The sequence below is a fragment of the Balaenoptera physalus genome (genome assembly GCF_965194825.1).
Source record: "Balaenoptera physalus genome assembly, chromosome: 5".
NCBI classification, from domain to species: Eukaryota; Metazoa; Chordata; class Mammalia; order Artiodactyla; family Balaenopteridae; genus Balaenoptera; species Balaenoptera physalus.
The window spans coordinates 149,428,561-149,453,731 of NC_138884.1; the positions used below are offsets into that span (position 1 = coordinate 149,428,561).

Sequence of the window (25,171 nt, forward strand, 5' to 3'; positions counted from 1 at the left end):
CAGTCTTCTCGGGCGCCGTGGGGGGGCCTTTCTCAGCGCCCGCTGTCGTGGGTTCCGGAAGCCCGCACGCTCCGGGCGCCGAGGACACGCGGGTGGGGCCTCCCTGACGCCCTCTGCCGCCCGCAGTGCCTGGCCGCCGGCTCCATCATCATGAACCGCGAGCTGGAGAGCATGGCCATGCGGCCGCTGGCCAAGGAGCTGACCCGCAGCCTGGAGGACGTGCGCGGCGCCCTCCGCGACCAGGCGCTGCGGGACCTCAACACCTACACGGAGAAGATGCGGGAGGCGCTCAGGCACTTCGACGTGCTGTTCGCCGAGTTCGAGCTGAGGTGACCGAGGAACCCTAACCCTTTGCCCCGTGGGGAGGGCTGGGGGCGGGCAGCTCCGCCGGGCTCTGCGTCTGCAGCTGGGAAACTCCGCGGAGGGAGGCGCGGGCTGGTTCCGGGCCGCCGCGGGGGGGCGGGGGCACGGCGTCGGGGGAGGGGCGGAGGCGGGCAGAGGCGACCGAGGGACGCAGGGGACGCCGGGTCCCGCCCAGCACCTCTGCCGCTGGTGGTCCTGCGGGTGAAGGTCACGGTCAGCACAACGCCCCGCCCCCAGCACGTCTCTGTGCCCGGACGTGGGGCGCGGCAGGAGCCAGGAGGAAGTGGTGGCCGCTCGGGGGCCTGCTGGGGCCCCCAGCTCCGTGGGGTGAGGGGGGCGCCTCTCCAGCGCAGCGGGTCTGCCCTCCCGACCCCCACTAGCTCCCTGGGGCGTGCCTGTCCCCGCCCGCGGCAGAGGACATGGCGTGGTCCTTGGGGCCCTCACAGGACGGGCTCTGGAGGACCCGGGACTGCGGGGAGGGGCCTGCGCCGTGTCCACAGACACGGAGACGCTGGAGGTAGATGAGGAGCAGGACCCCAAAGCCCGTCCACGGTGGCCCGGTTAATGAAAGCTGTCCGTCCTGTGCTGTGTGGGCCCCAGAAGGAAGTCAGGCATTCCAGCTGGTTCTCTAGGGAGTGGGCGCCACAAGTGAGCTTTATAGCTTCGGCCGGCTCTGTCTGCTCCACATCTTTCCAACTGAGCTTTCGTAACAAGAAAAACTAGTTAGTGACAGAAAAATGTTCTCACCTGGGGAGTGGGTGGAGCCCCCTGGCCCTGCTCTGCGTGGGGGCCCAGGGGTTGTCCGTCCACCCTAAACAGGGTCATTCACTCCCTCGAGGCTGGGGACCGTCGCGGCAGTGGGCAGTGGCGGTTCCAGGATGGGCAGGGCTGTGGGACCCAAGGAGGCGCTGGTTGAGGCCTGACCCTGGGAGGAGCTTTGGCTCAAAATATAAACGGTGATGCTGGGGGTGTGTGTTTATGAAGCTGCTGAGATGCGGCCGGGCTGCAGTTGGAGGGACCTCATTTGGTTGTCAGTTAAGACACCCTCGGTTCCGGGAGACACCAGGTGGCCCTCACTCCCTTCTCTCTGTTTGCAGCTACGTGTCGGCCATGGTGCCCGTGAAGTCCCCCCGGGAGTACTACGTGCAGCAGGAGGTCATCGTGCTGTTCTGTGAGACGGTGGAGAGGTGAGGCCACCCGGGAATGGCGGGGCCCGGCTCCTCCTGCTGCCCGGGGCCTGGCGAGGGCTGCACCCGGACAGGGGCACCATGTGCACGTGCCACGGGGCCTCCACACACACACCTGTTCCTCAGCCCCGGCGTCCCCTTTCTCTGGGCCCACCCCCTGCAGGTGGAGCTCACATGGTTGGGAAGGGCTCCATGCTCACCTCCTCTCCTCCCTCACCTCCTCACCTCCCTCACCTCCCTCACCTCCCTCATACCTCACCTCCCTCACCTCCCTCATACCTCACCTCCCTCACACCTCACCTCCCTCACCTCCCACACCTCCCTCACCTCCTCACTCCTCACCTCCTCACCTCCTCACTCCTCACCTCCTTCACCTCCCTCACCTCCCTCACTCCTCACCTCCCTCACCTCCCTCACCTCCTCACTCCTCACCTCCCTCATCTCCCTCACCTCCCTGACTCCTCACCTCCTCACTCCTCAACTCCTCACTCCTCACCTCCCTCACCTCCTCACTCCTCACCTCCCTCACTCCTCACCTCCTCACTCCTCACCTCCCTCACCTCCCTCACTTCCCTCACCTCCCTGACTCCTCACCTCCTCACTCCTCAACTCCTCACTCCTCATCTCCCTCACCTCCTCACTCCTCACCTCCCTCACCTCACTCATCTCCTCACTCCTCACCTCCCTCATCTCCCTCACCTCTTCACTCCTCACCTCCCTCACCTCCCTCACCTCCCTCACTCCTCACCTCCCTCACCTCCTCACTCCTCACCTCCCTCACCTCCCTCACATCCCTGACTCCTCACCTCCTCACTCCTCAACTCCTCACTCCTCACCTCCCTCACCTCCTCACTCCTCACCTCCCTCACTCCTCACCCCTCACCTCCCTCACTCCTCACCTCCCTCACCTCCTCACTCCTCACCTCCCTCACCTCCCTCACCTCCCTGACTCCTCACCTCCCTCACTCCTCACCTCCTCACTCCTCACCTCCCTCACCTCCCTCACTTCCCTCACCTCCCTGACTCCTCACCTCCTCACTCCTCAACTCCTCACTCCTCATCTCCCTCACCTCCTCACTCCTCACCTCCCTCACCTCACTCATCTGCTCACTCCTCACCTCCCTCACCTCCCTCACCTCTTCACTCCTCACCTCCCTCACCTCCCTCACCTCTTCACCTCAACTCCTCCACTCCTCACCTCCCCATCTCCTCACCTCTTCCTCTCCTCATTTCCTCACATTTTTACCTCCTCACTCCCCACCTCCTCCTTTCCTTTCCTCCGCTCCTCTTCCCTACAGGCCAGGATGGAACCCTTGCTGAGCTGGGTTTTGGGGGTGAATCATCAGTATTCTCATCATGGCGTGTATGCAGCGTGTAGGGTCAGATTTGAGGTCAGATTTTCTGAATAGACTGTGGGACTAAGATTTAACCTAGAATGTTCCTTATATGTGATTTGTGCTTCAGTAGTAGGTAAATTTTGAAGCTGTCTAATATCACATCGTAAGTTTGTTAATATTAAAGACGGATTTTTCACTGTTATATGTTGAGAGATATTTCAAATCACCCAAGAATAAGATGACAGGAGATACCTTTTATCTAGAACATGATGATGCCAGCAGCGCTTGCTCACGCATGTAGAGAAAGCGTCTCGTATGCCTGCGAGAGAGAAGAAATCCAGGAGAGCAATTCGGGTTTCTTGGTGGCGTTAAATGGTTCAGAGCAGCGTTCCTGCTCCGTGTTTATTTTTGCCGCTTTGGACGCCGGACAGCATAGCTGTCCTCACCAGCTCCCCTCGGCGAGCACTTCTCACTCACCCCTGCTTCTTCCATCAGCGGTGGGGTCGGGAAGTGGGAAGATGGGGGAGGCTGAGCTTCGGCCGCCTGCGCCGGACCTTGCAGAGCGGGGCTCGTCCAGCAGCTGGCCGCCGGGCGCGGACGTGGGTGAGGGTTGCGCGGCTGCCTTCCCCTCCCCCGTCTGGCCGTGGGTCGCCCCTGCTCACTCTCTCCCTCCCCTGCCAGGGCCCTGGACTTCGGGTACCTGACCCAGGACATGATCGACGACTACGAGCCAGCCCTCATGTTCACCATCCCCAGGTTGGCCATCGTGTGGTGAGTGTCCCCCTGCCCGGGACGGTCGTCTCTCAGAAACCTGGCAGGATTGTCGGGTCCATGGTGCCAGGCCCCTCTGGGTGGTGGTAAGTGGTACTCGTACCCCGAAGGTGGCTGCTCAGCCGCCCCAGAGCAGCTGCCAGGCGGTCCTGCCCTTGTCCCAGCAGCCGAGGAGCCAGGTGTTCCGAGTGCCTCCCGCTCAGCCAGCCTAGATGGTGCGGGGCGGGTGAGCACGACAGCCACGTGCACTCCCAGCCCTGGGAGGAGGCCCGCACGCTCAGGCACAGGGGGCCCAGCAGGGGCTGTGCGAGCGGCTTTGTAGGGACGCGAGGCGAGGTGCCCCTGGTGCCCGCAGGAGGATGTGTTGGGCGTGTTTGGAGGATTCACGGGCTGGCAGGGAGGTGGAGCCTGTTGGGTGAGGGGCAGGTGGGTGGCGCCGGCCTTGCGATGGGATGGGAGCACGGCTGCTGAGAGCAGGGGGGCACTGGGTTAGGCCTCTGGGGTCTGTGGCCTCAAAGGTGTCACGGCAGCACGTGGGGTCGGTCGTCAAGCACGCTTGACGGGAAGTACTCGGTCATGTGCTGAGCGTTGCAGAGCCTCTCAGAGCCAAGGTCAGAGCCCAGCTGTTCTGGGCTTGGTCCGCTGCTGCTCAGCCGCACCCGGACTCCCAGAGACCGCCTTCCCTCCCGCCAGGTGAGGGAGCGTGGGGCGGGTGGGCCCGGGGGGCAGCTGGGGTGCAGGGGTGCAGCTAGGCAGGGAGCCGGCTGTAGATGTGGATGTCAGTGGACTGGCCTGGGGGGCGTGGGGTGGACACAGAGGCACAGGCCCTGGGGAGACCTCGCTGCGGGGGAGCACCTCCTGCAGCAGGTCCGTGGGGCGGTGGCAGCGCTGCAGGATGGGCCAGCCTCTGGGACAGAGGGGCGTCCCTGGGGCGCAGGGAGCTGGACGAGTCGTGTGCCGCGTGCAGGAGGGGTGGGGAGCAGGCCGGGCAGACGACCCTGGGCCGGGCCAGAAGCATCCTCCACTGCCCGGGACTGTGGAGGTGTAATGGCAGGGAGCCTGACGTGCCGTGAAGCGCGGAGAGGACTTGGCGATGAGGGCCCGGGGGGCGGGCAGGTGGGGTGGGGCTGCCAGTGCCCAGCGTTTCGGGGGAGCCTGAGCGGCCGCCTCCGGGGTGCAGGGTCAGCGCCCCGCACTTGCGTCTTCCCTTGGGCTTGGGGACCGGCCTGGCCCCCACCTCGCTCTTCCTGGCCTCACTGTGCTCCAGAGCTGCCTTCCCTCTGGGAGGTCTCTGCAGTGGTCTTGGGAGGAGCCAGAACCTTTCCAGAACCTCCCGTCAGTTTCCACTGTCTTAGAGGGAACCTGTTTTGAATCTCGGGGGAGGGCCAGAGACTCTTAGACAGCACACCCGTCTTAAGATAAAAGCGGGGACGTTGAACAGAAACACGTGCTTCTGGGTTTCCGTGCTCGAGTCCGTGGTGTGTGCTCAGCTCTTTGCGGCCCGAGGCTAGGGTGTGCAGGATGGTGCTGTCCGGCCTCGCCATGCTCACCAGCTGGCCTTCCGAGGCCACTTCTCCCTGGGCGGGGTCACTGGGCCCTCTCTGCTGGCCTCAGGCCACCTTCTGACGCCTGAGCTTGTCTGGGTCCTTGTCCTGGGAGTGCCCCGGGCGGGGCCTTTTTCCTGTCGGGCACCTCCTGGACGCCTTGCGTGGGGGCCTCTCCAGCTTAGGCTGGAGGGAGACCTGGAAGCGGAGCCGCGGGACCTCCGAGGTCATGAGGGGAGGCTCTGAGTCACAGCGAGCAGAGGCTGGGTCTGAAGTTGAAGTGGAGGGGGAGCAGGAGCCCAGAGTCTGGGGGGGGGCTTCACGGCGGCCACTGAGAAGCCCTCAGGCCCCCTAGAACCCGCAGCCCCCCATCAGAAGCAGGTCTCCAACCTCGGAGCCAGGCTGTGGGTCTGAGGGTCTGAGGAGCGCCAGGCTTAACCAGAAGGAGCGGGGAGAGCTGGCTTGTAAGCAGCTGGTCCTAGAGCCAGCCGCCCGCTTCGGGGACGCTCACAGGGTCCCTGCGGGACCCACGGTGCAGCCACCCGGCTCCCTCTCTCGAGTCCTCATTGCCCACAGTGGCCACTGCTGCCCAGCTTGGGGCCCAGGACTCACTCCTTCCTGGATTCACCTGTGAGCACGTATTAAGCGCCTACTGCATGCCGGCTCTGTGCTTGTCCCCAGAGATAAGGGGATGACCGTGAGGGAGGCGCACACGTACACAAGACAGGCAGTTGCCATGGAGTATTCTGGATGCTGGGATGCGGTTGGGGGTTTGGTGCAGGGACCCTCTGGGGTGGATCTCTTCTCCTGGGCCAGCGAAGGTTCCCCTCCAGTCCCCTGGCCCACCTGCTTCTTGGCAGCCGAGGGCTCGGGCCTTCCTGTGGCTCCAGCCCGTGGGAGCAAAGGCGAGTGTGGACAGTGGCCCTGCCCTGCCCCCCGCCATCGCAGGGCCCCTCCAGCCCTCTCTCCCCGCCTCACCTGCAGCCCACTCGCTCCCTGGTGCTCACCACTTCCTGCACGGGCTGTTCACATGCTTCCTCCCAGGAGATTCCTTTTAAGCCACGTTATTGAGATAAAATTCACATAGCGTATGACTCACCCATTTGAAGTGTACAATTCAGTGGTTCTTAGTCAATGTGCAGAGTTGTGCAGCCGTCACCACTAATTTCAGGACATTGTCATCGCTGACAAGGTACCGCTTACCCCTCAGCCGTCACCTCCACCCTGTAATCCCATCTCTCTGTAGATTTGCCTGTTGGGGATATCTCACGTAAATAGGATTTGCGTGACTTTTGTGTCTGCCCCGCGTTCACTCACGCGTCCTTAGTGCCTGGCAGGTGGTGGTACGGTGAATTTTCACAGAACTTTGTTGTGCTGGTCTGACAGGGCACAGATATGAATTTGTAAAGGTCTTCCCTGAAGTTTTACTTTTCATCATAAAAATTTGGTGGGGGTGGTATAGATCCAGAATTAAGGGATTGATTAAAAATGATACTCTAGCTATTTAAACAACATTAAGGATGAATCTCAAATGTCAGAGAAGAATTCCTAGTGTATCAAGTACAAAAATCGTCACCAAACAGTGTGTCTCTGCTAGATTTCTGAACATGATAGGTATAAGTTTTGTAACAGAAATCAAAGCAATAAGTGTTACTTTTTTATTGTGATAAAATACGCATGACATAAAACTGACCATTTTAACCCTTTCTGAATGTGCACAATGGCATTAAGTACATTCACATCGTGCAACCGTGTGTGTGTGTGTGTGTGTGTGTGTGTGTGTGGGCACGTGCATGTGCGCATGTGTGTTGGCTGCGTTTCTCTGGAGAACTCTGACCAACACACACGTGAATCTTTCTCTTTTCTTTTTCTTCTTATTTTTAAATTAATTTTTATTGGAGTATGGCTGATTTACAATGCTGTTAGTTTCAGGTGTACAGCAAAGTGAATCAGTTACACATATACATATATCCACTCTTTTCTAGGTTCTTTTCCCATATAGGTCATTACGGAGTATTGAGTAGAGTTCCCTGTGCTCTACAGTAGGTCCTTATTAGTTATCTATTTTATATATAGTAGTGTGTATATGAGGAGGTGAATCTTTGTCTTCTGAGATTTGGTGGTGGATTCTTAGATTTGACACCAAAAGTGTGAGCAACAAATTTTAAAAAATAATACATTGGACTTTATCAAAATTAAAACTCTGTGCATCAAAGGACACTACCAAGAAAGTGAAAGACACCTAAAGAGTGGGGGTGGGGCGGGCCCTCCCTCCATGCCGGGCGCGCTCCCCCGGTCCACGTGAGCTGGACCTGGGCCGACCCCTCACCATCCCCCGCATTATGCCGGGGCACCCCCAGGCCCAGCCACGTGCCTGCCAGGCTCCACTGTGGGGCTGCCTTGCATGCACGCGGGCTGTGTGGGCTGAGAGGGCGCGATGCCCGGGTCACCAGCCCTCTGGGGCTGAAGCTCTCCCTCTGATGGCTTGTTTCCAGGCCTGGTTCCCCCCATCTCCCCTCCCCACCCCCGCCCGTTGCATCAGCACCCGGGCCAGCTGGACACTGAACAGGTGTCTGCTGAGCTCCTCCTGGGACACGAAGGCCAGCCTCACCCTTGTCCTCAGGGGTGCCCCGTCATGGGGACGCAGAAACGTGGCCGCCCCACCACCTCCTCTCTGCCCATCCTGGCAGTTGGCGGCACTTCCCGGGAGGGAACCCTGGGTGCTTGGGCGCGTGGGAGCACCGCTGGACAGAGCCGTGGGGACGGCCTAGGTCCCCCGATCCCCCATCGGAGGGGGTGGGCACGGTGGCTTTAGGGGTCTGTGCACAGAGCTCTCCTGCTGAATGGATTCTTTTCTGGGGCTCACAGCTCCATGAGGCCGTGCTGGGCAGGAGGGCCCCTGCTTGCTCACTGGGGGGCAGCCCAGGCCTCCCCAGGACCCAGGAGAGGAGACAGGGTCCCTCCCTGCCCCCTTCGCTGCTTTCTGAAAGAGGAGATGGCCAGGATTCCCCAAACTCGCCTTTCTCCTGCCTGTTTTCACTCTGCCTTTGCGCTGAGACCACCGCATTTACCCACCAAGTTAAGGCTCTGTCTTGGGAAATCGTCCCTCAAACACGGTTAGTTGAACCGTGACCGTTAGCTCATGGAAGATCTGTGGAACAGCCCAGAAGGAATGGAGGCCCGGCCGTGCCCTCTGCCCTCCGCTGGCTCGGGACACAGGCCCTCCCGCTGCCCGGGCGAGCCGGCCTCTCCTCGGGGCCTGGAGGCCGCTGGTCATGCTGGTCGCGGCCAGGTGTGCCCCAGGGGGGCCTCACAGCCCATGTTTCTCCTGTTTTTAGAAAAAAAAGGAGATCTTTTTGCCCATGAAACGGACCTTTTTTTAGGGGAAAAGTCTCCTCATTCAGCTTTGTTTATCAGTTTTTCTCACTGAACTGGATGTTTTCCAGAACTAGTGGGGGCTCCCAGCTGGATGGGTGACCGGACCCTGAGGCCTGAAATAAGATCCTGTTCATCCTCAGAGACGTGCCGGCGGCTCCTCATTTACACAAACAAGCCCCCGAGGCGCCGACCTGTGCTGCATGGGGCCGCGAGGGGACAGGCCCGTGTTCACGGGTGGACGGTCCCTGGGCAGCCGAGAGGCGCAGGTGGCATCCAGAGAAGGGTCCTCAGGGATAGGTCTTCTCTCCGAGAGACGGGTCTGGAATGATGGTCATGCGCCTGGAGATGGGTGGGGCTGTGCCTACGGAGGTGAACATGGGACTCCCCCGCGGAATCGGGGCGCCCGGAGCTGGCATCTGAGCAGAGTCAGACGGGCCGTGGGGCCCAGTCCAGCGAAGGGGGTCCTCTCGAGGCACGGGGACGCCCAGCAGGAGGGTCCATCCTGCCTGAGGGGTGACAGGAGGCTGCTCCAGTCTTGAAGGGTGCCTGACCATGGGCCAGAGTGCTGGGAGGGGAAGGGGGCTTTGGAGACAGCCTGGAAAGGGTGGGAGTGGCTGGGACACGACGTTCACAGCCTGGCGGGGCCGGGAACTGGGAGAGGCTGTGGCCAGTGTGAGTTGGAAAGTCTCGGGCAGCCCCCGGACCTGGGGCTTGTGGACGGAACGAGGGAGAGGTGGGAGAGCTGGGAGGACAGCCTGCAGGGCGCCGTCTGGAAAATCTCGCCCTGTCTGCGCCGTGCTCCTGCAGGACCCACACCCCCAGGGGCCAGCCCTGGGGTCAGGGCTCCACGCTGGTGGGAGGGCTGGGCTGGGCTTCACCTCCAACTCCTGTTTCCCTTTTGGAGTAGATGGTTCCAGGGCCAGTTCCCACAAACCTCTGCATTTGTGGTATATTTAAACACAAATCCAGTATTTCCATTTTCAAGGAGGCAACATATCTTGATGCTGATTTATCTGATTGCAGCTGGGAGGTGTGCAGACATATTTTTATCATTATTTTATGATCCCTCAAACAAACATAGGCTAATCAACTTCGAAAGAGGATAAAATCTGGGTAATAATTTTCACTGCTTTTTTCTAAACTTATTTACGATTCGATCGCAGAGCGGAAGCGTGTGCGGGGTGTGGTCTGGGCTGGCCACGCGGCTGCAGGACTTGACGTCAGGCTGGCTTTGTGTCTTGGATGCAGTGGCCTCGTGGTCTATGCGGATGGACCCCTGAACCTGGACCGCAAGGCAGAGGACATGTCCGAGCTCTTCCGTCCCTTCCACACGTTGCTGCGGAAAATCAGGTTGCGGGGGGTGGTGGGGTGAGGGAGAGAGGGGAGGGGAGGGGAGGGCGGTGTTTACCCCTGAGCCCCCTCCCTTCTGTGACTGGTCCTGGGGGCTGGCAATGACCTCTCTGGACAAGGCTGGTTTTGCTTTGCCTTTACTGGACACCTCCAGGGTGGGTAGCTTGTCCCTGCTGAGCTTTAGAGGGCGGTAAACCTCACACTTCTGTGTGAGCTAATTCTTTACCTTCTGTCCACCTTGGGGGTGCTGGGACCTTGGTCTCTGTCGTCGGCTCCTGGTTTCTACTGTTTGGAGCTCCTTTAACCCCACACCCTTCCTCCCTCACAGAACAAGTTCTTTGTTCTTGGCCAGTAGCGTTAAGACCTTTACGCAAATGTCCGGTCCTAAGACAGCAGCTGCCCTGGCTAATGGCCTGGAAACCAGGCCCTCTTCTGGTTTCTCACAGAAACGTCTCTGTGGCCCTGCGAGACGGATGGGGCCCATCTTACAGGCGAGGCCCTGAAACCGGGGTGGTGTGGGCCGGACCAGGGCCACACAGCCTGCGAGGGGAGGACGTCCCCCTGGGCCAGGCCACGCCCTCTACATTGGCTGGGGCTGGGCCCCAGGTTGGGGGCTGTTACTAGTTCTTTGACTAGTTTAGGGGGTGAAGTGCTCAGTTCTCTTGAGTGACCAGCGGGCGCCCGCATGCCGTGGCTCATCCTGCCCACCCCCCAACCATCCCTGGGTGGCGTTGGCACCATCTGTGCTGTCCTGTGGGCTTGTGACACCTGGCCTGGGTAACCGAGCTCTGCCCTGAGGGCCTCCCTTGCCCTTCAGCAGCCGGCCCTCCAGCCAGCACCCCTGACCTCAACCTTCCCTTGAGAAACCTCACATCAAGTTGTGTGGAGCCCTCACTGCTGGTGATCTCTGTGAGCTGACAGGGCCCGGCTCCTGCAGGAATGGGACAGCAGGGGGCTGTGGCCGCATGTCCTCTGAGCACCTCCCTGGCCCCGTGGTCTCAGATGCCAAGGTCTTTCCTACCACGGTCCCTGGTCTCCGAGAAGCCCCCTTCCCAGGCTGTCGGTCCAGGGCTGACCCCGTGGACCCCTGCCACGCCCTTCCTGGGTCTGGTGGGACTTCCCAGCCCAGGGTGGCTTTCCTCTGCTGGTGCCTGTCCTTTCTGGGGGCCAGAGAGCACAGAAGCCTGCTCCAAACTGCCCTTTGCCCCATCACGAGCCAAACGTGCTCTGAATCCAGTGAGGAGTGACCCGGGGGGTCCTTGGAGGGTCAGTGGGCTCAGGGTGGCGAGCCACAGTTGAGTGTCCCTAGCAGGACCTGACCCTGGAACCAGAGGCCGAGGCTCTTGCCCTCTCTGGGTGTCCAGCTGGGAGAGGAGACAAGGAAGGAGGGGAGAGGATGGACGATGCTGGGCCAGGAAGGGAAGCACGTGGCCTGGGCCACGGCTGGGAGTGGCCACGGGGGGAAGGGTGGGCGCAAGGAGGGGAGGGGGAGGGGGAGACGCCAGATGCTGGGGACTTGGGCAGGGGAAGAGTCCAGAGCGTCAGAGACGTGTGACATACTCAAAAGGCTGACGCACATAACTGGAATCAGAAGGAAGGAATGGAGAAAACGGGCAGAAGCAGTATTCAAAGAGATAATGGCCAAGAATTTTCCAAAATTGAAGAAAAATCTCTGTCCACAGATTCAGGAAACTGTTAAAGAAAACTACAAGCAAGATGAACACAAAACACATCTGGGTATATCACAGTAAAATTGCTGAAAACAAAGAAAAAACCTTAAACACAGCTAGAGGAAAAGGACATATTACTTTGAAAAGAGTGTACATCAACAGCTGTCTTCTCAAAAACAATGAAAGCCAGAAGGCAATGAAATGATATATATTTAAAGTGCTGAAAGCGGGACTTCCCTGGTGGTCCAGCGGTTGGGACCCTGCACTCCCAATGCAGGGGGCCTCGGTTCGATCCCTGGTCAGGGAACTAAGTCCTGCATGCATGCTGCAACTAAAAGATCCTGCATGCCACAACTAAAGATCCCCCATGTCGCAACTAAAGATCCCCTATGCCACAACTAAGAAAAAGATCCCACATGCTGCAACGAAGATGCCACATGTGGCAACAAGGATCCCTCGTGCCACAACCCGGTGCAGCCAAAATAAATAAATAAGTAAATATTAAAAAAAATAATAAAGTGCTGAAAGAAAATCGCTGCCAGTCAGGATTTTACAACCAGGAAAAATATCCTTCAGAAATGAAGGTGAAATAGTGGGTTATTCAGAAACACGAAGCTGAAGAAATTTGTTATGAGCAGATTGCACATAAAGAAAAACTAATTGGAATTCTTCCTGCAAAGGAAAAAAATCTCAGATGGGAATGCGGAAGCACAGGAGAGACTTAAGACCCTGATGTGAATGAACATAAATGAATCTGGGCTGTACGAAACAATAGTCTTGTGGAGTTTAAATTATATACATCATAGTTTAACATTTGAAAATCAGTTTTTCTGTATTAATTTTTTAAAATAGAAGAAAAACCAAATCATTTTGAAAGTTACAGAAAAATAATTTGGAAGATTAATGCCTATTTTATGATGAAAACATCTCTTAGCAAATTAGAAATAGAAGGGAATTTCCTTAATCTGATAAGAAATACACACACACATATGCACACACATATGAAGTTGGACCCTTACCTAACACCATATAAATATGAATTAACTCAAAATTAATCAAGGACCTAAATGTAAGAGGTAAAACTACAAAACTCTTAGAAGGAAACATAGGACAAAAGCTTCATGAGATTGCATTTTGGCAGTGGTTTCTTGGATGTAACACCAAAGGCACAGGTAACAGAAGAAAAAAGTAGACAAATTGAACTTTGTGAAAATTTCGAAATTTTGTCCATCAAAAAACACTACAATAGAGTAAAAAGGCAACCCATAGAATGGGAGAAAATATCTGTGTATCACATATCTGGTAAGGGGTTAGTATCTAGACTATATAGAGAACTCCTAAAACTCAACAACAAAAAGCCTAACAACCTGATGCAAATGGGCAGAAGACTTGAATAGACATTTCTCCAGAGAAGATATATGAATGGCCAACAGCGCGTGAAAAGATCCTCAACATCACGATCGTCAGGGAAACGCAAATCAAAACCACAATGAGATACCACCTCACACCCATGAGGAAGGCTACTATCAAAGAAACAGAAAACAAGTGCTGGGGAGGATATGGAGAAATCGGAACTCTGGTGCGCTGTTTGTGGGAATGTAAAATGGTGCAGCTGCTGTGGAGGTTTCTCAAAAAATTAAAAAAGAACTACCATATGATCTGGCAGTTCCTCTTCTGGGTTTATACCGAAAAGAATTGAAGGACGCATCTTGAAGAGAGATTTGTACACTTGCATTCATAGCAGCATCATTCACAATAGCTAAGACATGGAAGCAACTGTTGACGGATGGATGGGTAAGCAAAACGTGGTCCAGCCACACACTGGGATATTATTCAGCCTTAAAAAGGAAGGAAATTCTGACGCATGCTGCAATGTGGATGAACTCTGTGGACATGCTAAGTGAAATAATCCAGTCACAAAAAGACAGATAATGAATGATTCCAGTTACATGAGGTCCCTGGAGTCCTTAAAATCATAGAGACAAAAAGCATAACTGTGGTTGCCAGGGGCTGGGGGAGGGGAGAACAGGGATTTATTGTTTCATGAGAACAGAGTTTTGGTTTTACAAGATGAAATTGTTACAGGGATGGATGGTGGTGATGGCTGCACAACAGTATGAATGTACTTAATACCACTGAACTGTCCCTTAAAATGGTTAAGATGGTAAATTTTATAAGTATTTTATCACAATAAAAAATTTAAATATCATCTGCAATGGCGTCAATAAATGTTAATTAGCATAAATCTGAGATGTCTAAGACCTCCACTGAATGTTACAAAATGTTTTTTATACAAAATTTTAAAGACCTAAGTAAATAGCTATTCCATATTCAGGGAGTGGAAAACTTAATATTGAGAAGATATCAGTGATTCTCAGATTAATCTATGAATTCAATGCAACCTCAATCAAAATCCCAGGAGGTTTTTTCTTTTGCAGAAATTGACAAACTAATTCTAAAATTCCTATAGAAAGGCAAGGGGCCTAGAATAGCCAAGAAGAAAAAGATTGCTGGAGAAAAAGGACAAAGAAGAAGAATATTATTTATCTGTTCTGCTCTTGATGGTTTTTGGGTAGTTTCCAGACAGTGCTGGTGTGACCAAGCTTGGAACGTATGTGTGCATTTCTGCTGGGTATGCTTCATTAAAAAAATGAGCAGAGCTGGAGACACTTCCTGCCGTATAGCTGTAGTCGTACCAGCAGAGATGTAGTGCACAGGGCGTTCAATGGAACAGAGGGTCTGGAGCGACCAACACATGACTCATGACAGAGGTGACAGAGCAGAACAGTGGAGAATGGTTGGCTTTTTCCAATGAATGGCTGAATCAGTAAATACCCATACAAGGAAAAAGATGCTTAATACACTCATATGAAAACATCAATTCTAGGTAGACTGCAGATACAAACGTGAAAAGTAAAAACGTTTTCAGAGGGAAAAATCGAGTACATCTTTGTGATCTTGGAGTAGGCAAAGATTTCTTCAACAGGGCACAAAAGCACTAATCACAGAATAAAATGACATTTTGAACTTTACTGAAATTTAAAACTTCACAGTTTGTCAAAAGACACCATTGAGAGAGTGAAAAGGCCGCAGAGTTGGACACAACATCCAATAAAGAACTCAAATCCACAATACATAAAGAGCTCCTGTCAGTCGGTAAGAAACAGGCAGTTAACCCAATAAAAAATGGGCGAAAGTCCTGAACAGGCACTTCAGAGAGGCTGTCTAAGGGTCCATCAGCGTATAAATGGGTGCACGACCTCCTGAATGAGCAGGCAAAAGCAGTTTAAAACCACAACGAGATACCACTGCACGCTCACCAGAGACGACGAAGTGGAAAAGTCCAAGTGCCCATGAGGGTGTGGGGCATGCAGAACTGTCAGCGGACCCTGTGGGCTGTCGGCAGGGACACACCCCTCACCAGCACTCAGCATGCGCGCTTGCAGAAACGCACCCCATGCTCCCCAGGACAGGGGCTCAAAGCTGTGGGTCCCCGGCAGCCAGGCCCCCTCCGGGGTGGATCAGCTTCAGAGGTGAGCTGTGACGCGTTTCCACCAGGAGACGGAATGATCTACAGCGACCATGAATCTCACCAGAGAGGGCTGTCAGAGCTGGCAAAGGGAAACAGCAGAATATGCGATTAAGGGGAGTTCTCTGGTGGTCCAGGGGTTAGGGCTCTGCACTTCGGCTGCCAAGGGTGCGAGTTCAATGCCTGGTCAGGGAACTAAGATCCCACAAGCCAGCAGCCAAAAAAAAAAAAAAAAGCATAGGAAAAATAAAATGTAATTGCACATAAAGGTTTAAAAAAAAAAGTGTGCAGGGCTTCCCTGGTGGTGCAGTGGTTGAGAATCTGCCTGCCAATGCAGGAGACACGGGTTCGAGCCCTGGTCTGGGAAGATCCCACATGCCGTGGAGCAACTAGGCCCGTGAGCCACAACTACTGAGCCTGCGCGTCTGGAGCCTGTGCTCCGCAACAAGAGAGGCCGCGACAGTGAGAGGCCCGCGCACCGCGATGAGGAGTGGCCCCCGCTCGCCGCAACTAGAGAAAGCCCTCGCACAGAGGCGAAGACCCAACACAGCCAAAAATAAATAGATAAATAAATAAATTTATTAAAAAAAAACAAAAACAGTTCATTAAAAAAAAAAGTGCAATTAAATTTAGATTTCAGATAAACGCTAATACTTTGTTAGTGTAAATATGTCCCCAGTGGGGGCCATTTGGGACATACTTACTCTAAAAAGTATTTGCTGTTTATCTGAAATTCCAGTCTAACTGGGTGTCCTGTGTTTCATCTGGCATCTCTGCACAAACATAGCACTGGCAAACATGCCTGCCACGGAGGAGTGCAGACCACAGATTGCCATCTATCTAGAGAAGGAGAACAGGAGAGACCACCGCTGTGGAAGTCGGGATGGTGGTCACGGCGAGGAGTGACCAGGAAGGCACGTGGGGGGTGCCTGGGAGCCCGGGTAGTGCTGTATTTCTTGATCTGGGTGCTTTTGCAGGGTGTGTTCAGTGTATGAAGATCCACAGCTGAGCGGTTCTGAGAAGGGCACCTTTCCATGTGTTTCCCCGACTGCACTGGGATGTTGAACCAGGCGCTGAGACCTCAGGCCTGAGCTCTTCCCAGCGGAGAGCAGCACACACCGGCCTGTGGGACCCGCCTTGGGCTCATCCCGTCATTGTCATTAGAGTCACTGCACCTTGGGGGTCGGTTCAATGCCGCTTCCCCCAGGGAAGGCACCCTGCTGTGCCCTCCTTCTGGTGGGCTCCTTCCTTTGCTGCTGTTGTCATTATTGTACTTCAATCTTCGCTCATAAATATGTTTATTATCTGTCTCTTCCTACGGAACCTGCACAGCAGGGACCATGCCAGTCTTCCTGTGTGTCACCCAGGGCCTGGCACATAGGCAGTGCTCAGTAATATTTGTTGAAGCAAAGGAAGAAAATTTATATATAAACCGATAGATATCTTTTCACTCCTGAAAGTTTTTGATTTATTAATTAATTTTTAATTTTATTAATATAATTAATTTTATTAATTTATTAACATATCACGAAGAATCAGGGCTTTCTTTTCAGCAAGAGAATTCAGAGTCTCATTTTTAAGGAAGAGCACATTCTAGAATCACAGTCAGCCACCCACATGGCTGTTGTCCTGACCCGCGGCCCCGGGGACCCCTGGAGACGCACCTCTTTTGGTGGAGGAAGCGACATGGTGGGAGATTAATTGCAGGTAGTGGACACCGTGTTGCTCTTCTGCTGGTGCCGAGCCCACTCGGCCTGGGGGCTGGTGTGGCCTCTGGGACCCACACTCTTCTTTTCTGCCTTGACCCTTGTAGGGATTTGCTGCGGACCCTGACCGAGGAGGAGCTTCACACGCTGGAACGGAACCTCTGTATTTCCCAAGATGTGGAGCTCCCCATCCGGGCGGACACGCCGGTGCCCCCTGCCCTGGAGCCCGCCCTGCCCGCACCCCTCGCCCCGGCGGAGCCCAGGCATGCAGAGGCGGAGCTGGCGTGCTCCATGCAGAATGACGACCAGGAGCTGGAGCAGCTCAGCCGCATGGTGCACAGGGCCGGGGACGTGATGTCCTCCCTCCTGTCCCCGCCCAACGCCTGCCAGCCCCCCGCGCACAGGCCGGGCGCCGAGGGCGGTCCCCTCGGGCAGGCATCCCCGGGCTGCCCGCGGCTGCCGCCGGGCAGCGACGAGGACGAGGGGAGGGTGTTCTTCATGGAGGATGTGGACGGGGCGGCGGAGCCCCCGGGCGGCCGGTCTGGGTGGGCGGGCGACGCCAGGGCCGACCCCCGGGAGAGAGGGCGGGGCGGGGAGAGCCGAGAGGCGGGGGTCAGAGCAGCCGCCGCAGCCGAGCGGGAGGACTTGCGCAGCAGCACGAGCGCGCCCGGCGACGAGACGCGGGCGGGGGGCCCCGGCTCCTGCAGCTGCCTGGACGCCCAGCCGCAGCTGGACGGCTGGGAGGCGAGTGCGGAGGACGCCCAGACGGCCGAGCTGATCGCCCACCGGACGGGGGGCATGAAGCTCTCGGCCACGGTCATCTTCAACCCCAAGTCGCCCACCTCCCTGGACTCTGCCCTCGCCAACCCGGAAGTCCCCGGCAACGGAGTCTCCCCGGGGGAGCCGGCGGCCGCGGGGACGGAGGGCGGCGCCCACAAACTCGGCGCCGCGGCTGCCAACAGCCTCCTGAACTCCTGCGTGTGCTGCAGGGGCTGCGCGGGCAGCCGGGAGGACGCGGCGGAGAGCCTGCGGGGCAAGTGCGGCTCGGGAGGCGTCATCCGCTCCTCTTACGTGGGCTCCGCCAAGGCCTGCGCCAAGGGCTCGGCCGCGGGACTGCTGGAGGCCCGGCCGGCCCCGGCCGCCTTGCCCACGGCGCTGGGCGCCCCGGACCCCCGGCCCTCGGAAGACGCCCCCGGCGGGCAGGAGCCCAAAGCCCCCACTTCCGACAAGTGCCTGGCACACACCTCAGGGCCCCAGGTGGACGCGGCAGACGGGTTGCCTGGAGGGGGCGGCGGAGCGAGTGAGCCAAAGGAGGCTGAGGCCGGGGAGGAGAGTCGGCGTGGAGGGGCGGCCGGGGAGGAGCCGCAGCACCTGTCGGGCTCCAGGTAAGAGCCGCTCTGGCCCCTGGACTCACCTCTAGTCGGTTTAGCTGCTGGTCAGGCCCTCCGGGACCCAGTTGCCACATCCAACCGAGAAGCGTCCCCCGTAGCCCCGACCGCCCCGTTTCTGGCGTGACTGGCACCTTCAGGTGAGTGGGCACAGCGCCGGGCCCTCGGTTCGCCCCTTCTCACTGCTGTGGTGTGACCGGCGTGTGCGGACCGGCCGGGGCTGGGGCCCAGCACCCACCTGACCGGCGTGGCACCTCCCGTGGGCCGCGGTTAGCCACACAGACCCTCAGCCCTGCCCCGGGGGCAGCGGTGGGATCCCGAGACCACCCTGGGGCAGATTCTCGGGCAGTGCTCCCAGGACCCTGTTCTCTCCCCCAGAGGCAGCTGAGCAGGAAGGGGGGGCAGGGCTCTGTGACACCCTGGCTCCTGCACCTCTGACTCACGGCAGCTCTTCCTTCCCCTGCCCCACACCCGGGGCTTTATCCTGAATGAAGCAGATTCAACCAGCACTGCCCCGGCGCCCACCACATGCCCCCGGCCCCCATCCTGGACGTGGGAAAGGAGGAGCCGGGCCCAGCCTCGGGGCTTCACACGCGGCTATTGCACTGTCCTCTCACCAGACCCTGCCTTGCAGGCTCCCATCCTGGCTTCACTGTGTCCAAAGGGAGGTGGGAGGATGGGGAGGGGAGGGGGCTCAGCCCGGAGGCTGAACAGGCCCCTGCCCGCAGCTGTGGGAGCTGTGCACAGAGGGGCGGTCAGCAGGGAGGGGCCGTCTGGGTGCAGGGGCAGACGCCTTGCAGGGCTGTGCAGCCACTGCCGCCTTCTTGCTGCAGCAGCGTGTGGCCAGCTCCCCCAACAGTGGGCAGGGGCTGGCCGGGAGCCCGTGGGGTTCAGGGCCTCTCTTTCTTCTCGAGCTGAACTCGGAGGCTCCGCCGCAGTCTTTTCTGTGTGGATTCTGTAGGCACTGCTCAGCCCCTCGCAGCCACAAATCTACTTTCTGGCTCCGTGAATTTGCCTGTTCTGGACGTTTCATATAAGTAGAATCACTCATTATGTGACCTATTGTGGCTGGCTTCTTTTGCTGAGCATCATGTTTTCAAGGTTCACCCACCTTCATGCAGGTGTCGGGACTTCCTTTCTATGGCTGAATAATATTCCACTGTACGGATGGACCACATTTTGTTCATCTGTCGATGGGCGGGTGTGTCGTTTCCACTTTTTGGTTATCATTGAGTAATGCTGTGAACATCTGTGTACAGGTGTTTGTGTGTTTGTGAGTTTTCAGTTCTTTGGGTGTCTCTCTAGGAGAGGATCAGTGCTTCACACGGTGCCTCTACGTTCTGAGGAGCTGTCACGGGCAGTTTTCATTCCCCGGTCATGTGCGAGGCTCCTCTTTCTCCACATCCTCACCAATACTTGTCATCATCTCAGAGTTTTTTTAACAGTTCTTTTGACCTTCGGGCATATCCCACTAGAATATACAGCTGAGTGACTGCTTTCAGCTCACTTGGAATCGTTCTGTTTCTGAGGTCATGCCCAAGCTTTACCCACAGCAGGTTAATTTGTTCCGTTTAGCATGAGCTGTATAGAGATTGCCATTTGCATTTAATTTAATTTTATGATTATGTGAAAAATTTGCATGGTTCCTGGCCAAATCTACAAAATAAGATATACCCAGAGAAATCTGTCTTCCACCTTATTCTCCTCCTCTGCTAAAGTTACAGTTTTCCAATTTTTTATAATTTATCCTTCCATTTAAAAAGTAGAAGCAAGGATGTACACACACACACACGGACACACACACATGGGCACACACGCACACACACACAGACACTAAAAAGTAGAAGCAAGGATGTACACACACACACGCGGACACACACACACAGACAGATGGGCACACACACACAGGCACACACACGGACACACACACGGGCACATGTTTTCCGCTCCTGTTCTTTGGAAGAGGACCTCGTCCTTCTCTGCCTTGCTTTCCTGACCTTCTAGCCTGAAGGCCTGTGGCCTGTCCATGACAGTTTCTAGAGATGTCCCCGCTGTCAATTGCAGCCACGTGGGACCGCACTGTGTGGCTGGACCACCGCGCAGTCAGGCCCTGCCACCTGCCTTGTGGCTGTTTCCAGTCTTGCTCTTACAGACAGCGCTGCGATGAGCAGCTATTTTTTTAAAAAAATATATATTTATTTATTTGGCTGCGTCGGGCCTTAGTTGCGGGATGCGGCATCTTCCTTGCAGCACGCGGGATCTTTCGTTGCGGCGCGTGGGCTTCTCTCTAGTTGCGGCACGTGGGTCCAGAGCGCGCAGGCTTAGTAGTTGCAGCACGCGGGCTTAGTTGCCCCATGGCGTGTGGGATCTTAGCTCCCTGACCAGGGATTGAACCTGCGCCCCCTGCATTTGAAGGTGGATTCTTAACCACTGGAGCACCAGGGAAGTCCCAATGAGCAGCTCTTTTTGATGAGGCCGTTTTTAGGTGCGAGCCCAGCATCGTCATGTCCAGTGGAATGAATCACTGTCCACAGCCTAAGGGCGGCTTCCTCCCTCGGGGCCTCCAACTCAGTGGCCCAGAGTTGACTGGTAAGTGAATCGTTTTCGTACAAGGCTGATATGAAACCATCACAAATTCTTTGACCAGATACATGGACTTTTCAGCTTTTGACCTGCCCCCCTTTTCTTGCTCTGTGTCCAGGTGACAGCCAGTGGACACTTACTCTGTCTGGAACCCCCTCCTGCTTTCCTGACGTGTCCCGCCGTGGACACTGCTGGTTCACGTCAGGCCGGCAGCTTCCCAGGCCTCCGCTGGCTTAGCACAAACGCAGAAACTGAGCTGAGAAAAGGAAACAGCCTCCATGGAGGCCTCGGGAGACACTCCCGTCTCCCAGGGACGCATTTCCAGAAGGTGCAGAGGGTCTGAGGGTGGCCGTGGGATCAGGGCAGCCAGGCCTTTGGGCCAGGACCGTGGACAGCGGCGCCCGGGGCCCAGCACTGCGCCAGGAGCAGCTGGGAATCAGGCCAGCAGGTGGCGCCCGTGGCCTCCGCGGGCAGCGCAGACATGCGAAGCGTGATCCATTCACGTCGCACGTGGGTTCCTGGGTGGCTGAGCAGGGTGCGCGAGAGGCGGCCCGACCTTGCGGAACGTGATCTAACACGAATGGAGGGGCGAAAGCAGCCTGTTGAAACAGACAGACAGACACAGAAGACCAGCCTCACACAGGCAGCAAGTTCGCCAGAACTCGGACGGCGAGATCCCTGGCCTTGGTTGGCGTTGTTAGTACCATCGGTGCGCAGCTTCCCATGAACACAGCCAGGCTTGTGTCAGGTGCAGGTGACCCCCCCGCCCCTGGCAGACGGAGAGACGGACCCCGGAGAGGCTGGCACCCGCCGTGGCTCAAAGTGCCTGGAGGGGCCGGCATCACCCTTGACCTGCCTGAGCGAGAGCCCGTCTGTCTGGTGACGTGCTTGGTCATCACTCGGCCGTGACGAGCCGACATCCTGAGCTGACCATGAGGCCTGCCTGTCCAGCAGGTCCCCCTGTGGTCCCTGCCACGCGCGGGAGGAGGAGTGACTGCACGTGTGGCCCCGTGCGTGAGTCAGACGGGTGCAGCCTCAGACCTCTGTGCCACCTTTGAGTCGGGTGTCATGAAGGGGACGCACCAAGACATGACCACGAGTCTGCTTTTGGGGCCACGTTCCCCGGGGACGCCCGGAGTGTCACCTCCCACTCAAGCAGCGCACAGCCTCCGGGTGGAAGGACGGGGCTGCTGGGGGGACGGCGCAGGCCGGAGGTGGGTCCTGGAGCAAGGGCCCGGGCGGGAAGAGCCCTGCACGTTCCCCCAGGCCCGGCCTTCAGCCCGCTGCACGCAGGCCGGTTCCAGCCGTGCTGATGCCCGGGGTGGGGGACGTCGCCCCAGCACAGTCCTGGGCAGAATGTTTCAGAACCAAGCGTCCTTCAGATCTTTTCTTTCTTACCTTTTCAGTGCTGGAAGATAAACCTTTTTTGGGGAAAACAGCGTTTTTAAAAGCTTCCTGTTTCTTGCCTAGACTCACGTCATCATCCAGCGCTGTCCACACTCTCGAGGCTGGCTGGAGAGCTCACTGGTCTAGAAGACGGAAACTCGCCCCGTCTTGGGTCTGTTTGGTCCTTTCTGTGGACATTTTACTGAAGTGTGTTTCCAGCCTTCCTGATAAAATAACACTGACACTTGCTTTTTTCTAATTATAATTGTGGTCCCCATTCATTGTAGAAACTTATGAAAACATAAAAAAGAGTAAAAGAAGGAAATAAAAACCATTCCAAATCTGATGAGCAGTTTTATTATTTTTTTCACTGAATATTATTTAATGATCATTTATCTGCAAAATTCATTGAAACACATTATTCGTAGGACTTAACGCTAACTTGCTGTAGGTTTTCCCATTTCCGTACTTTGTCGATTAGCCTTGTGGTCCGTCTCCTTACGGTTTTGTGTCTGTCTCTTGGAATCCACCCTTCGGAGTAGAGTCGCCCCAGCGAAGGCATGACCCTTGCCGTCACACTCCCTTCCTCCCGCCTGGGCAGCGCTGGCTGCACTGACTCATCTGGGAGGCAAAGTGGAGTCGCTGCTCTGCTTTGTGTTTCTCTGGTGATAGGTGTCCCTGGGCATTTCCTCCTGATTCTTCTGCAAATTGACTCTGCCTGTCTTTTGCCTGTTTTCCAGTTGGGTTTTCGTGTCTTTCTTGCTGACTTGGAAATGTTCCTTCTGCCTGGTGTCTTTGTTGCAGGTAGCTTTCCCCAATTTGTTATTTGCCCTTTGGTCTTATTTGTTGACGTCTTCCGATTTACAGATGTCTTCAATTTTGTTTTGTGTAATTAAATTCATGAGCATTCTAGAGACTCGGGTCCTCTGCCTCTCTTTTCCTCCAGTCGGTCTTCGGTGCCGTTCCTCCCACCCCAAGGCCGGGAGACATTCCCCTCACTGCCTCCTGGTGTCCCAGGGTCTCCTTCTTTGCCGTTACCTCCGCTCTGCCCTGGTGAGTAGTGAGAGGCCCAGGCCGGCTTGCCTTCTGAGGCTGTCTCCGCCCACTGGAGGGGGCCAGGGGGCCGGGGCCGACGGCCATCGTGACGCATGGGCAGGCCCACCCCGGGCCCTGGCTCAGGGCTCAGGAACCGTCACCACTTGTGCCACCGGCGGGCTTGGCCTGCTCTGTGTTACTCAGCTCCGCGGCTGGCGGTGCCTTTGCCTCCCCACTAGGGGGCCTCCCTGGCTGTCAGTTTGGTTAGAATGATAGGAATCTGGAAGGGCACAGGCCTCTGAGCTTCTGCCCTTAGACTGGTGACCTGTGCCCCGAGCACTGGTGACACGTGCTCCTTCCTTGCCGAGCATGGTGGTAGTGGCAAAGAGTGGACCTTGGGGACATCTCCTCGAGGGGACTTTCTGACGCGCGGTGCTTCCTCGCCTGCCTGGGGGGTGGCCCTGGAGCGTGTGTTCCCGCCCCGCGAACGCAGCGGGAGGGGGTCCGGGGGAGGAAGGGCGCCCGTGGGCTGGCGGCCCCTTGAGGAGGAGCCAAGAGGCCTCTTGTTAGCGAGTAACTCCGTTCCTTGTTGCTCCGCCGCGTCTCACGCGCCCTGGTCCGTACTCACCGCTGCTGTTCGGGCTGTTACTTGCCTGTCCGTTGCTGTTACCAGTCCTGAGCCGCCTCCCTGCCCCATCACCGGTCTCACTGCTTCCCGGCCCCTCCTCCACTTCCTCACTCCCCACGGGGCGGGGGGGTGGGGTGGCCGCTGGACAGGGAGGTCGCAGACGTCGCGGCGGAGCTTAGTCCTGGGCCGACAGCTCTGTGCTTCGCTGACTGTGCTCTTTGCCCGCCTGGCTCCACCTCCAGGGGACGCCCCGCCTTCTTGCTAGCCGCGGCCCTCCGGTGCTTCCACCCAGGCTCCACTGCCCTTTGCCGGGGTGGGGACCCCAGGGACCTGGGGACGCCCTGGGTCCAGGCCTGAGCAGCTGGGGCTACAGAGGGGAGGCCACATCCCCCGTTCCTTGGAGCAGGGCTCCAGCCCCCCACGGCCGCTGACTGCTTCCCGTACGGAGGGGGCTGCTGGAGGTCCTCCTGGGCCCCTCCAGGCCGCCCCGCGAGCGCCTGTGGACGTCAGCCCGGCCTTGCTGCCCAGCCGGGGGAGGGCCGGATGCAGCTGGCATGGCTGAGCCTCCTCGAGCAGCATGTGGTGAGCGGGTCTCTGTCACTGGAAACCTTCCCAGAGGCCCAGGGCTGCACTTCTGACCCGCTCTGTCCACGCTTCACTGAATCCACTTTCCCTCCAGCAGATGGAGCCAGGGGCCGGTCAGCCCCTGCCCTGTCCCAGGGCCACTGCTGTCCACCAGCCGCCATGGCCTGGAAGGATGTGCCTCCTTTTCCAGTGTACGATCAACACCCACAGCCTCTGGTGCTGGCCGTCAGGACTGGGGGGGGGGGGTGTCCTGGGGTGCGCGTCCTGAGCTGGCACCCCCGAGGGTAAGGGGTGTGAACCAAGACATGGGAGTGACGGGGACAGGGCACTGCCTGGACTGACCGACGGCTCAGTGAGCCGAGACTCAGGAGCCGCTGGCTGGCCCCGCCTGCCCCGTTGCTGGGGGCTGCTGGGGGCTCCGCAGGGGACCACCTCCAGCATGCGGTGACAGGGTCGGGCTGGATCTAACCCTAACCCCTTCCTGGTGGCTGTGTGACCCTGGGCACCAGCTCCTGCCCCACCCCCGCCCCCGCCCGGTGCCCAGATCCCGCCCCATCGGGATGGACACATCGCGGCTGTGTCGCCAGAGCCTCCCTGGGGCTGGGCAGTGGGCACAAGCCGTTGTCCCCGTGGCAGGTGTCCCGGCTGCCACACGGAGCCCCGGGGTCTCCCACCCACGTCCTGCCCCTGGAAGGAAAAACGAGAATGAGCGGTTTAAAAATAGAGGAGAA

At 57.3% G+C, this 25,171-nt stretch overlaps 1 protein-coding gene and 1 long non-coding RNA gene across 27 annotated transcripts in view; one reads left to right on the plus strand and one right to left on the minus strand.

The window, feature by feature from the left end:
• The window catches only part of ZFYVE28 (zinc finger FYVE-type containing 28), a 114,481-nt gene that overhangs the window by 64,458 nt on the left and 24,852 nt on the right, over positions 1-25,171 (plus strand). For 3 of the 9 annotated variants that reach the window (XM_082464339.1, XM_082464333.1, XM_082464335.1), the window contains 5 exons: positions 127-329; positions 1,461-1,550; positions 3,569-3,658; positions 9,829-9,930; positions 16,943-18,220. In XM_082464339.1, the coding sequence (XP_082320465.1) occupies positions 127-329; positions 1,461-1,550; positions 3,569-3,658; positions 9,829-9,930; positions 16,943-18,220 (1,763 nt within the window). Of the gene's footprint in view, positions 1-126; positions 330-1,460; positions 1,551-3,568; positions 3,659-9,828; positions 9,931-11,612; positions 14,606-16,942; positions 20,813-20,924; positions 23,441-25,171 lie in introns of those variants that run through there. The other 6 variants (XR_014264433.1, XR_014264434.1, XM_082464336.1 and 3 more) reach the window with 6 other exon arrangements.
• LOC309662049 lies at positions 1,588-3,548 on the minus strand. Of its 18 annotated transcripts, none has more exons than XR_014264468.1 (5): positions 2,662-3,548; positions 2,373-2,565; positions 2,250-2,310; positions 2,080-2,101; positions 1,588-1,977 (listed from the first exon to the last, which is right to left on the minus strand). It is a non-coding gene; the product is annotated as an uncharacterized lncRNA (long non-coding RNA). The 18 variants fall into 18 exon arrangements; XR_014264477.1 differs by lacking the exon at positions 2,662-3,548 and having other exon boundaries at positions 1,588-1,900; positions 1,934-1,967; positions 2,025-2,086; positions 2,274-2,310; positions 2,373-2,583; XR_014264478.1 differs by lacking the exon at positions 2,662-3,548 and having other exon boundaries at positions 1,588-1,892; positions 1,925-1,967; positions 2,025-2,086; positions 2,274-2,310; positions 2,373-2,583.